This window comes from Symphodus melops (genome assembly GCF_947650265.1).
Source record: "Symphodus melops genome assembly, chromosome: 22".
In the NCBI taxonomy this organism is placed as follows: Eukaryota; Metazoa; Chordata; class Actinopteri; order Labriformes; family Labridae; genus Symphodus; species Symphodus melops.
In genome coordinates this window covers 2,158,348-2,174,186 of record NC_136712.1, presented here as the reverse complement: position 1 = coordinate 2,174,186, position 15,839 = coordinate 2,158,348, and the positions used below count along the sequence as shown (strand labels likewise).

Below are 15,839 nucleotides of genomic sequence, written 5' to 3'. Positions count from 1 at the left end.
CCTATCTTTACACCCCCACCTCTCCCCCATACCTCGCACAGATGAGGGGTTTTAACGACCTATTACCTCGCGCTCAGGTTGGTGGTATAGGCAGAATCTCATACAAGCCGTGAAATTGATCTGATTACCTTTGCCGGCGGGTCATAAAAAAAGGAGTCAGGCTTGCTGAAGCTGCGTTTTCCCTCCTCCGTTATTAGTCGCCTCCATCTCGTCTATGGTCGGTATGTCTTGTTATGGCGGAGAAAGAGAAGGAATAGGACGCTAAATTAAGGGCATCTCACGTGCACAAGTGTCACGGGCCAGGATGTCTAACGGTTATGGAGAGAGAGAGCTAGAGAGAGAGAGAGAGAGAGAGAGCTCGCGCACATTTGAACTGAATCTAAAGGCTATTTAAAAAACATTTCTCTTTTGTAATTTAAAATAGCCAAACTTGGCACATTTTCATTAAAATAAATAAGTATGTTTATTAAACATTATAAATGGTTTAAACCGAGATAAAAGCCACGAGAGACCGTCTTTTAGCGAGACAATGAGGGGCAGCAGAGGTGCTGTGGTTTCTTTTGAGTCTCGTATCACTGTCGATTTATTGTTTGGGTATAATGGAAGTTGTGAAACACGCGTCGAAATTGTGTCTGTATGTGATAAAAAGAAAAATAATTCGTTAATGACTATGAAGAAGAAGTAAAAAAAAAACTAAAACAAAAAAACAAATCTAAATGAGTTAGTTTTGGGGTTGCAGAGGAGGCCCCGCATGTGCTTTAAATCAAAGATTACATCAGTGCGTCTGGCGAGCAGCGATATAGACGCAGATAAGCATCACAAGTCAGAAAATTGGCAGACCGTTTTGTTTTTTCTTTTCTTTCTCTTTTTCTTCTTCGATGGGAAGAATGACACAAATTAGCCCATGGAGTGCTACTTTTTTATTTTTTTTTATTTTTCCACACTCGAAGAAATCACACCAACAACAAAAAAAACACGATGATTTAAATGTTCACGTTCTCGTTTTAAATCATTCTAGGAAATGCACTTTGGGTTTTTCAAGTTTCAAGCGCAGAATTTGACGCCCTCGTTTTGTTCTAAGAAGCCGAGTGTGTTCACATGCTGACACAGGAGCAACCTGGAGTGTTTTTCTTGAAAAGACAGAAAGGTTGACAGATGACTCACGGAGCACACGAACAGCTAACGACTCGTTTTAAAATGTAGCCAAGAAATGAATATCTAACCCGTGAAAGAGATCACAATTACACATCTTATCACAATGACTGGAGCCTGTAGCTGCTTATCGACACGGTCATATCAGACAACACCTGCAGCTTTACGGCTTCACCATTTATTAGGCTAATTATTTAGCCTAGCCTTCATAACATGTAGCCTTTTATACAGTATTTTCTATTTTATGTTCTTTACTGTGTAGGTTTTTTTTTTTTTATTTACTTTGTGAAGAAAAAAGGTTAATAAAGGTCATGTTTATTTTGGACGCTTTATGAAAAATATGGGACACATTATGGACCATTAGCCAATCACAAAGCTTGAAATAAAACAGCCTAAATGAAATATAAATTAAACATGTTCTTTTAAAAAACAACATTTCTTTACATGTATTTTATTTTTGAAATATTACGAATAAACTATTTATATTTAGTACGGTTATTATTGAAATTAATATTATTGAAGTAGTATTACTGGTGAGATACATTACTGTTTATGTTCATTATTGTTGTTGTGATTTTATCTTGTTGGCCAATCACATGACAAAAGGAGATTATTATTCAAGTTGGAAATCCTTGTCAATAACTGATGATGCAAACACACGCACAGGAAGTTAAGGTACACAACACACACACGAACATACGTACAAAGAGACGTTATCTAAAACATTTCATCCCCCCCACACACACACACACAGGCAGTGGAATAATCCGTTCGTGTCTTAAATTTTCAGCCGCAGTGTAGAAAAAGAAAGTGTGCCATGTCGTGATTTTAATCAAAGCTGGCTGACATAATCACTCAGAAATTATCTCTGCCATCACAAGCCGGACTGGCCCCTCGCCTGCTTCTATGAATCAACCTTTACGCACAAACGCAGCGCTTCTATTTGTAGGCCATTAACTTCCAAAATAGACCCAGACCTCTCTCTCTCTCCCTCTCTCTCCCTCTCTCTCTCTCTCTCTCTCACACACACACACTGAGGGAGACAGAAAGCTGAAGCCACCGTTTCTCCCTCCGTGGAGACAGTTTTCAGGATTATAAATGACAACTTTTTAAGAGAGCCAGCCTTATTCTGCGCTGAATAAGCTCCGGCGTTATTGACACCGAGGCTTGGGGAATCAAGTCATGGGACGGCTTCCATGTCCCTTTCTCTAAGCTTCGATACATCCAGTCAAGAAACAAAAAAACATAATCGGGATTTTAGGCTACATTTACCGTCATGTGTTTGCCTCTGAGCACCTATAACGGGGACTTTGTGGATAATGGCCTCAGCGATACTTTTCAAGAGGATAATTACACGAGTCCGCTGACAGCTTGACAATGGCAGCTACAGCAGTTTGCATCCAAGTTCAGTCTCAGGTTTGCATGCCTCTCTCTCTCTCTCTCCCTCCCTCCCTCCCTCCCTCTCTCATTTCCCCTCTCTCTCTCTCTCTCTCTCTCTTTCCAGGTGTAGGGCTATCCTGGAGAGGAAAAATAGCAAGCTTTGCCAACACTGCCTCAGTCAGAGCTCCCACGCGCCCAGCTGGGAACAACATCCTAATCATAATAAAAAAAGATAAAATTATTGGCTTTTTTTACGTTTTTTTTTTTTTTTTCAAATAATGCTGTCATCACCTGGACCTGGAAGTTTGAAATCGTACAGCTGTGAAAATACAACCGTATGCAGGAAATTATCCAGCTATTGAAAGCGTTATCAATGATCTATTTCGTGCATTGACGTCTTCATATATTCCCCATTAAACCGAGCGTATACCTGGTATTAGACAGTGACAGGCTGAAACCTACGCGGTGCTATAGTGCAGAGCGTGCGCGCTCCTGCTGCCAAACACGCGCAAGCTGTGTGTGTGAGAGAGAGGGTTCATTTCCTGACTGTTTACACCGCGCGGTGACGTCACATCCAGTGGCGTCGCGGAGGCTGCCCCCACGACACACATTCACACACTCACGTACACACAAATATATTCTACTATTACAAACTGCCAATCTGGAAGTGCAAGGAGAAGCCAAACTGGGCTCCTTTAGACTTATAGTTCCCCATGGAGAAGCCCCCCTGTCCGGAGGTGAACAACACACGTGTGGCACTGAGCATACAGGGTTAATTCCTCTCTGATTTCAGGGGGGGAAAGGTTGCCCTTTAAATTGCTTGAATGTTAAACTTTCCAATAAGAAAAGATGAAAATCGAAGGGGGTTAAATCACTCCCTGTGCACGCTATCGTGTTCCATTTAATGCACCGTTTTGAATAAATAATGACATGCTCCATTGTTGCTTGTCTGTCTGAGTCTCTGCAAGGTTACAGCATGGATACTGGTGACTTCAGTGACAGCTTTGAGAAGCCTACATTAAGATTGTATTTATAAGCATACATTCTGAACTCTATAAGCCTCTGCGTCCTTGCTTCAGCGCGAGGAGATCTGGGTTCAGGGTTTTTTGGATGTTGCTTTTAGAATAATGTGGCTGTCACCGCGAGAGGACGCACTGTCACAATTTTAAGAGCGTGAACATGTCCCGCAACCTGCCTTTGGCCCCTCGAGCAACAGGCTCTGCGTGCTGCAGCCTCTTACTACGTCTGTGCACAAAGTGCAGCACACAGCAGATTTCCAACACAAATTCGGCAAAAATATTTTTTATTTTCTTTCACTACTTTTATTTTCATGACTGCACAGTTTGTTTTGTGTGTGTAAATATTCCCCTTTCTTTGTGCATTTGTTTGTCTACAAAGGTATACTTTTACTTAGGTTTACGTTATACGTTACGTTTACGTACACTATTATGTCGACCCTATTTTAAAAAAAAAAGAAAAAAAGACGTGATGACTCTGCACCCTTTGGGATGCATTCATGCGTAATTTGGGTTTAAGTTTTTTTTTATCAGACCTATTAAAAAGAAATATCCTAATTTTAATAATATCTTTTCAGGCAAGGTCATAGAAAAAAAAATCTTGCAGTACTTACTTCTGCATCTCTCCTTGGCCCCACGTTATATTCAATTAGGGCAGGCCCCTCCCCTTAACTGATGACACTGACAGACCCTCCTTAAGTTGCGTCGCGCCACAGCTGTCTGCAAGCATTGAGCTGCCTGGCGCCATCCTGAAAGAATGCCTTCACTGTAAAAAAAAAAAAAAAAAGAAAAAAAGAAAGAGAGAGAGAGGGCAGCTAGAGAGAGAGTGAGAGAGAGAGAGAGAGAGAGAGAGAGAAAGAGAGGTAGCGCAAGGGTGAGCGAGCACGATCCACACAGACGAGAGGGGAAAGAGAGAGAGAGAGGAGTTAATGGAGAGAGAGGCTACAACTGCGCACACACACAGATTTGATCAGTGAGTTTAACTTGCTGGTGCTGGTCAGAGTGTGGTGAAGTATCCGCTGCGCTCGTGCAAATCTCTACTTGTTGAGCTGAAACACTGAGTTGCTGTTTTTTTCAAAGAGGAAGAAGTTCAGGAACTCTGCGTTGGACTGGATTCCGTTTTGGACGTATTTATTTTGTTGCATTTGTAATGTGGGGTATGTTTCGTGTTTAAATATCCTTCATTTTGGGGTAAACTGACTTAAGCTTGCCTCTTTTAGTCGTGCTGCATGTGAGCAAAAAAAAAACAAACCCTAAGAATATCAGACATTAAAATTCTCCTCTCTGTCTCCAGGTGATCGGAAGCTCGCGCGGAACCTGTGGATTTAATATAAATACACGGATTTTGGACTGATTCTTTCTTATCTTGTGACTCGTACCGGTTTGCATGAACATTTGCTGAAGAAAAAAAAAACACACGCAAAACACACAGAAAAGCATGGAAGTAAGTGCGGATCAGCCACGATGGATGAGCCATCATCCCGCGGTGTTGAACGAGCAGCATCCCGGCTCACATCACCCGGGCCTCGGCCACTCATACATGGACCCTTCGCAGTATCCCCTCGCTGACGATGTGGATGTACTCTTTAATATCGATGGACAGGGGAACCACGTCTCTCCGTACTATGGAAACTCTGTCCGGGCCGTCCAGAGGTACCCTCCTCCTCCTCACAGTAAGTACAAACGGCCTCTTTAGGCCTTTTATTTATTTAATAATGAGCACGTTATCTTGTTTAGACCCTTCCGCGTAATTTAAACCCTACAGCAAATATTAAATTACAGACAGCGTGTTTGGAATTATTTGTATAATCTGACTGTGAGCCGGGCCAGGTTTCGGTTTTGGCCCGAGTCTTTTTCTGAAAAACCTGAGAGCTTTAAGTGTTGTGAAACCACGCCGTAAATACGCATGGTTTACCTCGAGTCTGTCTTTGGTTTCTGTCACAAATCTAAACTTCCCAAACACGGAATTTCATCCATCAGAAATGTCAAAGAAATGGCTTGACAAATAACGTGCGTAAAATGTCTTTCTGGATCAGGCGAGTGTGTATTCCAACACCCGCGTTGGCACGTAAAATAATAATTCAGTAAATGATTAGAAGCATATTTACACAATATTTAGCTTTATTATTGAATGCTTTTCATGCGCATTGTAGTCATTTGTGGAGTTCCCTTTACTGCAGAATTTAACTTCCTCAACAATCAATCACGACGTAGAATCTTTTGAGTCTTTTTACTTGCATGTTGTTGCCTTCATGGCCTGCAGAATTAAAAAATAAAATATTAAAATCACAAACATGGAGATCTAGTTTTAAAGGGCAGTGTCACCTCTGGTGAAAGTATTTTGGAGACTGATTAATTTGTGTTAAGCGTAAAGAAACAAAATGTAAATCTGTGCGTAAAAGTGTTTTGCCTTTGGGCTAAAACGTGAATGTTAATCTTGGAAATATGAAATGCATGAATGTGTTTGTTTGCTGTTGAACAAGGAGAGCAGCTCGTAATGTGTCCGTGTGTTTCTGTGCTGCTTCAGGTAGCCAGGTGTGCCGTCCCTCATTACTGCACGGCTCTCTGCCCTGGCTGGAGGGGAGCAAAGGCATCGCCCCGCACCACAGCACTTCTCCCTGGAACCTGAGCCCCTTTCCCAAGAACCCCCTGCACCACGGCTCCCCGGCAGGCCTGTCCGTCTACCCCCCGGCCTCCTCCTCCTCTCTGTCCACCGGCCACACCAGCCCGCATCTCTTCACGTTCCCCCCCACCCCTCCTAAAGACGTGTCCCCGGACCCAGGCATATCCACCCCCGGCTCAAGCAGCTCGGTGCGGCAGGAGGATAAAGAGTGCATAAAGTACCAGGTGACCCTGGCCGAGAGTATGAAACTGGAGTCAGCTCACAGCCGGAGCGTGGCATCAATCGGAGCAGGGTCATCCTCTGCCCACCACCCCATCGCCACATACCCATCCTATGTCCCCGAATACGGCCCAGGCCTCTTCCCACCAAGTAGCCTGATAGGTGGGTCATCTTCTAGTTATGGTTCCAAAACAAGACCAAAAACAAGGTCCTGTTCAGGTAGGCGTGCGCTTTATTACATTCCCTTTTGATCTAACATTATATTCCCCAGATTTGCAGCCTTAATGATCAGCCATGTTTAATCTCATACCTTTAAAAAAAATGCCCGCGAGGAGCTCATTCATCCCTCACTTGAAAAAGAAAGCTCCCAATATGGGGCTAAAGGCCAAACCTGAATTCTTTAGAGACGCATCAAAATGCCTCAAAGCTTTTTCTTTCATCATCTGATAATAAAAATATGAATACAGTCAAATTAATTTACAGTTAAGATTAGACTTTATTTAAAAGCAATACAATTTAAAATGAATTTAATCAAAAAAGAATACATATATATTATTAATTATGACGTCGAAATAAAACTATTTTTCTTCTTCGATTATTTGGATTTTTTCCCAACAAAATCAAATCCCGATAAAAGTAAACGAGTCTATGGCCAAATGCTGTGATTAATTGAGGTCTTTTTTTCCACCTTCCTCTACACCAACACAGAGAGAAACAGAGACAGAGGGGAAGCCAGCTCTCTGGGCTGTGTCGCCCCGTTTATATGTTTAAGATAATCCCATTACTGTCAGACCAGTGCGCGCCACAGTTGCATTGTTTACCCAGCGGTTCAGCACCGGATGCTGCATGTTCATTCACAGGGAAAGAAAAAAAAACGGGTGAAACGTCGCCCAGGCAGAGAGCACGAACCTGCACCGAGAGGAAGGGAAGAGAGAGAGAGAGAGAGAGAGAGACACACACACACACACACACACACACACACACACACACACACACACACACAGACAGAGATATATTACTATTTATGCAGAAGAAGAAGAGGGCTGGTAATTATTTTTAAGGTTATGTCTGCAGCTGAAAAACCAGTTTGCAGTAATGAGATTAATATCAGCGCTTTTGATGGGAGCACAGAAAACAGTGGATTATCTGATGCATATCATCGGGATTATTCTGCATCATACACTAATGCAAATCAAGATTTTTTAATTCGAGGATAATACGAGATAATGTTCATTTAAAGATATGAGCTTTCCTTTTAAACTTGGATAGAATTAAGCATTTTATTTGAAAGCTAAATTGTGCATTACACTAAACGTGCATTGCAAAAGCCTGCATTTTTTTTTTTACCATCTCAAATCGGTATACATTGGATGAGTTCCTGTTTGATTCGAGCAGCGGTAAAGAAGCACTTATCCAGGTGCTTGCATGTCTATCACATCTAAAACCAGACGAACTCAAACATGCATCTCTCCCTCTCTCCCTCTCTTTCTTTTTGTGTGGCTGTGAAGGAGAAGTCTGTTTTAACAGCTCGGGTAGACAAAAAAAGGGGAAGTGCGGCTGCATGAAAATGCAAAAAGGCTCTCGGCGTGAGCACAAAAGCGCTGTGTGAGAGTCTCTGCTTTCAAATAATGTGGCAGCTCCACTTGTTTCAGTTTCAGGGCCCCTTTCTCTCTCTGCTCTATAATCAAACTGTTAGTGCGCGGCTCACCTGCCGGTGTCACTAGAGAAGTGCCAGTCAAAGCCCCTCAATCGTTCAAAACAAAGGACACAGCCCTTTATAAAACTGCTATACACACAGCCGAAGTGCTAAATAGAGTTCTTTTGATTATAAAAACTGATAAATTAGCTGATGAGATGAAGATAAAAGGTCTTGTTATTAATAGATTTTTTAAAAATGCTCAGAAACCAGATGGCATTTTGCACAGTTTGAAATAACTAGCTTGAAGATTTTGTGGTTTATGAAAAGATTAAGGACCTTAAAACTGATGCTGTTTTCACAACATTAACCACCAAGTGTGTGTGTGTCAACCAAGTGTGTGTGTGTGTGTGTGTGCGTGTGCGTGTGTGTGTGTGAGAGAGAGAGAGACAGAGAGTGAAATAAAATACTTGCTGCAGAAAATCCATGCATATGTTTGCAATAATATATTATTGTTGATGTTTGTTGTTTAAAATGTAACATGATGCATTTTGCATGATGTATAACATTTAGCATTATTCTCTGACTTCTAACCTTTTTATTTCCAGCTTATTTACATTCATAAAAATAAATGTTTTATTTATCTATTTGATTTTATAAAGGGATCAACTGACCAGGGTGTGTCCATGTTTTGTGTGTGTGTGTGTGTATGTGTGTGTGCTCTTGCAGAAGGTAGAGAGTGTGTAAACTGCGGGGCCACGTCGACTCCGCTGTGGAGGCGGGATGGTACGGGTCACTATCTGTGTAACGCCTGCGGACTCTATCACAAGATGAACGGGCAGAATCGCCCCCTCATCAAGCCCAAGCGGCGGCTGGTACGTCTCCTCCACGTTTCCTTCTCTGTTGATGACATTCTCCGTCTCTCTCTCTGTTTTTTTCCCCTATCCAGGAAGAAGTAGGCCTATTAGCTGCAGGAAATTGACTCGACAAGTGCAGGTCTCTGTTTTCAGATACTACCATAGAAAAACTGCACATTTTTTTTTCTCCTTAAATGCAATGACGATGCTATTTTTTATTTGCAAGAATGTCATTGATTCACATCGTTTTATAGGCCTGCTTTAAAAGCTGCTACTGTAGCTTATTGCAGCGAGGCTGCAGGCCTGCATTCATAGATGGCACAAACAGCTCCATAATGTGCACATTTAGTAACATTTAGGTAACATTTGCTGTTCAGGTGCAGCTGTTGTTTTGGCAGGGAAAACCCCTTTCATGTCATCAGAGCTTCATCAGAGGAGTTCCCCCTCTACCTTCTTATGAAACTAAATAAAAAAAATTCTTTCGAGGCAAAGCTTCATGGGCTGCAAAGTGCAAGTCCAGCCCTGCATGCACGCTCTGGACCTCCATAATGTGAAAAGCCGGCTTCCCAGGAAAGGGCTGCCGGATATCTGAGCAGCGCAGATAAGTCGCTTTTAACAACACAAGCCCCGCTTCCCCAGTCAAAACATGCAGGGCTGTAGAGAGCCAGCCGGGGCCAGACACACAGTCACGACTTCACATGTTAGAGTGCTTTCTTAAATCAAAGATTATGATCAGACGAGGGTAACTGCAACGTCATAATTGACTTTGCACATTTGATTTGGGGGGGGGGGCAAGTATGAGAGAGAAACAGTGGAGGCCAGAAAGTGACAGCAGAGGAGAATTCATGAGCGTCTCTATGATAAGTTTTTACCTTGATAATGATGAATGATGTGTTTCCAAAACGTCAAATGTCATCCATTTTGTGCAGAAAATATAAATGATATAGCAACAAAACAGTATAAGCGAAAGAAAATGATTAAAAAATATATGGGAATAAAAGCACAGAAGAAGGAACAAATTATAGGCAGACTGAAGACACGTCATATAAAGACGTAAAAGGGTTTATTGGCTATTCACAGCACACAGCAGCAGGGGTTATTAGGCCACCACATGTGTATAATTGGAAATCCCTCCGAGAGATAATGTAGTCCTTTACGTTAGCGTGTCCTCTGCGGTCACCTGTCTATTGATTGTTTTTAGAGATTATAACATCAATGTCAAAGGCACTGCAGCAGACAGGCAGGCAGCTAAATCCATGAGAAGACACGACTTTCACTGTGTCAGGATGAAGGAGGCTTTAAATAAAAAATAAAATAAAAAAAAGCTCTCAGCCTGCAGCGAAGCCAAAAATAAACGTGTTTTTTTTATCATGCTTTTAATTTGCGTGCAATTATTACAACGGGGTTCATTTCACTGCTTTAGATATTTATATTTACCCCCACACCCCCTCCGAAAAAAAGCCTGCTCATATATTTATATATGTATAAAACATAAGAGCCTTTATAATCGATACCAAATCTCTCCATGAGCTCGTTCAGGCCCCTTTTTTCCTTCTTTTCTTTCTTTCCATGTGAATTGTTTAGCGCCACGAGGTCGACAGTTAAAACAAGCTATATACACACTTAAAGGGGGGAATTTAATCAGATTTAATAGCTCTCCCATTTCAAGGCACTGCTTTTATGTCTTCTGTAAATATTTATTCTGCACGAGGTATGCGTCTATGACGCTATTTTTAGCCTCGAGTGAAAGCAGCTCAGTTTTTTTTTTTTTTCGGTATTTCTGTGTTTATTTTCAGCTTTGAGTTAATGCAAAGAATAAATGATGTGCATTGAGTGTGTATGCAGGGAAATAAAGCATGGTTTTTTATGGTTAATGGTTTCTTATATGGATTTGCACAATGCACGTGCGTAAAATTGTTTCAGTTACAGATTATATAGAAAGTGATGTGCAATATCCCCAGAATGCAGGGTTTATAGAAGAAAACTTAAAATATATTTATTGTAAGAAATTTTGCAAACGCATTATTTTTCTTCATATATTATTGAAATTATAAGAGCATTGTATCTTCGTGTTAAATCTGTAAGAATGAAAGTCGCTGTTGATTGGGTTATTTCGCGGGTCATCTGACCTTTCTCTGTCCTCTTCTGTGTTGCCGTGCAGTCCGCAGCCAGACGGGCGGGGACGTCATGCGCAAACTGTCAAACGACAACGACGACGCTGTGGCGGAGAAACGCCAACGGGGACCCGGTGTGCAACGCCTGCGGCCTCTACTATAAACTGCACAATGTAAGTAGAAAATACCTCCATGAATATTCATTTTCACACCTGCATCTTCCTTCTCCTCACGTCCTGCTGGGCACCTTCCTCCTCCTCCTCGTCTGAATATTTATCTGACTCGTCCCTGCAGAGGCTTTCCGGGCCACGCTGATAACAAATACTGTAGAATTAATATGAGTTATTGGCAGTAAGTGCGAATCTAAAATGTATAAGAGCGGAGTGAACTAAGCCCGCAGCCTGCCGTCGTTTTGAATATTAAAGAAGGAGGGGGCTTAATTAAAATTCCATTAATTTCCAGACCGACTTTTTTTCCCCTCTCTCTCTCTCTCTCCCCCCTCCCTTCTGGAGCTTGAGTCCCCCCCCCTCTGACCACAAATCCAGTTTGAGTCGTTTTGGATCGCCTCAGCACATCACTTCACATCCTCCCTCTGAAAACCCAGGGGACTTCTTCACCCCCCCCACCCCCCACCCCCCACCCCCCTCATTTGTGCTGCACAGAGCTGTCACTTTGAATCAGCACTACATTGTAGTTCAAACTATTAATAAACAATCATACAAAGCAGGCTAATTGTAGCTCATATTTACTCCTGTCAGCAACTGCAGATTTATTTTTACTTTGCAAGAAGTCGATCTAGATGCTTCAGCGGTGAGGAAACTGTAAAAGTGTAGTCAGAGTATGAAGTGTAAAAGAATCCCTCTGAAGGACTTTTAATCATATGAAATATTGAACCTTCAGTTGAGTTGTGTTCTGATTGTTTTGGTGATGTGTAAGTGAGGGGTGTCACATTCCCTCAGATGAAGCTGTAACAAGAGGAGAACATGATTCACGATGAGTCCAATAGACTTTTATCGATTTATCCTGAAATGCATGATGGTTAAAGTTGGGAGCTTGTTTTTGGAAATGTAAGGAGACAAAAGTCGAGAAATGCGTGTATAAATGTCAAAGTTAGACTCAAAGAAAGTCGTGGAAAAACAATGCGTTCAGGAAAAAAAAAAAAAAAAACAGATTTGAAAAGTAGCGTGCAATAACGCAAAAATAAAAGTCAAAGATATTTGTGCTCTAAAGCAGTAAAGACAGCGAGGCAGCTGCTTTTAAAACGAGAGGAGAGAGACGTATTTAAAAATGGAGAGTGTAAAAGTGAAGTTAAATAAAGAGAGGGTTTTGTACTTTCTCTGTTCTCATGCTTCTCGTCAGTGCAGACGAGGAAAAGGGAAGAAGAAGAAGATTCCCTCGTTACGTATTAGCGTCTGAACTGACCCCGACCTCTGGGCGTAATTGGGAAGTTTGTTTTGGTAAATCCAGACTTCTGTTTTGGATTTCTCCCTTTGAACCAAATTCCACATTCTTCATGGAGAATTTAGTGCATGTGTGTCCCCAAACACCTGATGGAAGCTCGCCTGTGGTCCCGTTCGCTTTGAGATAAGAAGCTAACTCGGACGGTTTCTTGTGTAAGCTATCAGAGGGTTCTGAATTTGATGATTTTTTTGGGGGGGTTGTTTTTAGCACTTCGAGGTTTCAGGTGTCGGGGAGGATGTGAGAGTCTTGCGCGTGTTTTTTTGCTGTGGCGGTCATTGACTGGAAAACACGTCGACGTAGCTTTTATGTTTGAAGTCTCGGGGGCGGGCGGTGGCCTGAGCGCAGTCCGGAGGGCCCCTGGGTTTCCTCTGCGAGACATCTCAGGCATCAAAGAGGCCTTAGCGGTGCTTTAGGTGGAGCGTAGAGGAGGAAGGGAGGCGAAGAGAGAGAGAGAGAGTGAGCCACATCTTAGAGAATGAAACCACAGATCTCTGCCCTTTGCTAATCATCCAGGCCACTCCGTAAAAAAAAAAAAAGAAGAGTCTCAGACAACGAGGAAGAAATCCCCGCTCCCATTTCCCCGGGAAGAAAGATCAGGAAGCCAGTCGGCCTCATCCACCTCCCCTCGTAATCCTGCCCACAGTCCTGAATTCCATCATCCAGCTCTCGTTCCCGGCTAAACCGATGCTGGAAAACGGCAGCTGGGGCCATTTTAGCCACGAGAAGGCAGGGCCGAGCGGTTGAGGAGGAGGAGGAGGAGTGAGGGAGAGAGAGAGAGAGAGGGAGAGAGAGAGGAGAAGTTGGCGGTCATCGTTGCCATGTGTCTCTGTGGTCGACTGGCTCGCACATGATCTGCCAGACGCTCTCTCCGTCTCCTCCTCCATCCTTCCCTTTTTTCTTTCTCTGTTTCTTTCTGGCATGGACGCAGGCTCAGATACACTTCAGCCGAAAAGAATCAACACACAAACAACAAGGGCTAGACACACACACACACACACACACACACACACGTAAACGATGTTGTGTTTCAGGATGGGACAGTCACATTGGGTTATAATGGAACTCTATAGCATGTCAATATATATAACCCTGAATCTGCCCGAGAGGACGCTTAACGTGCACATATTTACGTCTCTTTAAAAACCTGCAGACGGTCCCTTCACTCGAGCTCCTACAAACACATTTAATGTTGAGGATTGGGTTTTTTTTGCATTTCCTGTCCCTCCGTCTTAACTTTAAAATGCTGGACGTTACAAAGCAGAGCGAATGACATAGGAGCTAGCAAGGTGTTTAGCATCCTTTTGATCGCCTAGGTCATCACAGATATTTCTGTCTTTGGTTAATCTGCAGCTTCAAACACCAGTCATTAACCTGATGTATCCGTCCTCAGAGGAACACATGTAAACGTGTGGAGTGAAGTAGCTCTCTGCTAGCCGTTCTGTGCAGGTGTACTTCCCTGTCATGCTAATGGACACGTCTTTTTCGGCGACTACATACTAACCTGCCGTCTTCTCTGTCTCCTTTCGAGAGCAGATCAACCGACCTCTGACCATGAAGAAGGAAGGCATCCAAACCCGGAACAGGAAGATGTCCAGTAAGTCCAAGAAGAGCAAAAAGTCCCACGACAGCATGGACGACTTCTCCAAGAGCCTGATGGACAAGAGCAGCTCCTTCAGCCCGGCCGCCCTCTCCCGCCACATGTCCTCCTTCCCCCCCTTTTCGCACTCCGGCCACATGCTGAGCACCCCCACACCCATGCACCCTTCCTTCGCCCCCCACCACCCCTCCAGTATGGTCACAGCTATGGGTTAAAACCTGCACCCGGCCCTCGCCCTCACCACTTTGACCCCACTCGGTACCTCTGCTGACCTGCTCTCACTTCCTTTAAAGACAAATAAACTTTTCCTCTAAGCCCCTCCCCCCTCTCCCAGGCGAGCTGCGGTGCCACGACGACAGCCTCCTTTGTCTTCGGTTGTATCTTATTTTTATAAAATCAAAGTGTACCTCTGCGATGTGAATGCTTTGCAGACTTGACTTTTACCTTTTTTGGCGCACTGACCTCCGACGAGGAAGAGTTTTTGTTTTCCTCCAGCACGGGAGAGAAAGAACATTTTCCTCTCGCCCTTAAACCGCCACTGCTCTCCTCCCAGCTGATCCACTCGAAAAACGGACCTCCATTTCTGTACAAAAAAGCCATTTTTCCACACATCACGAAAACAGACTTAAAAAAGAAAAAGAAACTGTTCCTCTCGCCCTGAATTCCCAAACCCGCCTCTCTCCCTCTTCAATCGCACCTGTGTAACAGGAACCCCCGCGCCCCCCCCCCCCCAACTCCCCCACACAAGCCCCTCCCCCTTTCTTCTTCACCGAGGAGAGACAGACATTGAATATATTTGTACAAATTGTATGAAATACAGTACATTTAATGAAGACTTTTTAATTAAGTAAGAAGAAAAAAAAAAGGAAAACATGCCCCCGGGCAGCTAACGAGGAGAAGGGTACGAGTCGCGGCAGGTGAAGAGGACGCCTTCGGAGGAAAGAAAAGAAGGGAGGAGAAAAGAGAGGAGAGACTTTGAGAAGGGCAGGCCTCTGTTTTCACCTGCGTGAATTGCGTTGCATTAAGTTTGCGGAGAGTCTGCAGCTCCGGCTGTAGATGGCTCTCTTTTTTTTTTTTTTTCTTTGGATGTGCTATCGGTCTCGGGCAATTGGTTTGTGTTGCACCTACACACACACACACACGCATAAACACACACATGTACACAACACACACACACACACACACACACACACACACACACACCTGAAAGACTTTCTTCCTGCCCACAGATTATATGCATTGTGAAAAAAGTTCCTGTATTTGTTATTTGTATGTATAAATCAGAGTACCAAAAATACGAAATAAACAAAGATGTAGAATTATTTCTTTATGTTATGCAGACTGAATGGTTGTAAAAATTTAATAATAATCACTAGTGTAAAATATGACTGCTTTTTTGTTTCGTAATTTTTTTTCCCTCTTTGAAAATAATAAACTAGTTTAATCTCTGTTGACATGTTAGCGCTGTGGTCCGGAGCCGTCTTTTCTGTGTGATCTTTGACACCCACTCTTCACCCACCACCACCAGCAGCTACCGGCCGCCATCTTTATTTATTATTATTGTTATTTCTTTACCCAGCATTCACCTGGGCAGCTCGCGAGGGTCAGTTAAGCCCAAACAGGAAGAGCAGAAATAAACAGAGACGATGCAGGAACAAATCAAACAGCGGGGTCAGAGAGGCCAGCCGGCCAGAAAGAGCTTTTTGTCTCATCCGACAGATCCATAAATACACGCACACACACAGACACACACACACACACACACACACACACACACACACACA

The 15,839-nt window shown here is 43.2% G+C and overlaps 1 protein-coding gene across 6 annotated transcripts; it reads left to right on the top strand.

The window, feature by feature from the left end:
• Positions 1-4,098: 4,098 nt before the first annotated feature.
• gata3 (GATA binding protein 3) lies at positions 4,099-15,516 on the top strand. 6 transcript variants are annotated; one of them, XM_079335150.1, is made up of 7 exons: positions 4,109-4,705; positions 4,843-5,221; positions 6,076-6,609; positions 8,756-8,812; positions 8,976-9,022; positions 11,045-11,170; positions 13,992-15,516. In XM_079335150.1, the coding sequence occupies exons 2-7, from the start codon at positions 4,987-4,989 to the stop codon at positions 14,268-14,270; spliced, it is 1,278 nt and encodes a 425-aa protein (XP_079191276.1). In that variant the 5' UTR covers positions 4,109-4,705; positions 4,843-4,986; the 3' UTR covers positions 14,271-15,516. The 6 variants fall into 6 exon arrangements, with proteins under 6 accessions (XP_079191280.1, XP_079191276.1, XP_079191278.1 ...); XM_079335154.1 differs by lacking the exon at positions 8,976-9,022 and having other exon boundaries at positions 4,099-4,705; positions 8,756-8,901; positions 13,987-14,146; XM_079335152.1 differs by lacking the exon at positions 8,756-8,812 and having other exon boundaries at positions 4,110-4,705.
• The last annotated feature ends 323 nt before the right edge of the window (positions 15,517-15,839 follow it).

Coding starts and splice junctions, on each gene's coding strand:
- gata3 (XM_079335149.1), top strand. CDS start 4,987: ATGGAAGTAAGTGCGGATCAGCCACGATGGATGAGCCATCATCCCGCG. Junction 5,222..6,075: donor GTACCCTCCTCCTCCTCACA/GTAAGTACAAAC, acceptor GTGCTGCTTCAG/GTAGCCAGGTGTGCCGTCCC. Junction 8,902..11,044: donor TCAAGCCCAAGCGGCGGCTG/GTACGTCTCCTC, acceptor GTTGCCGTGCAG/TCCGCAGCCAGACGGGCGGG.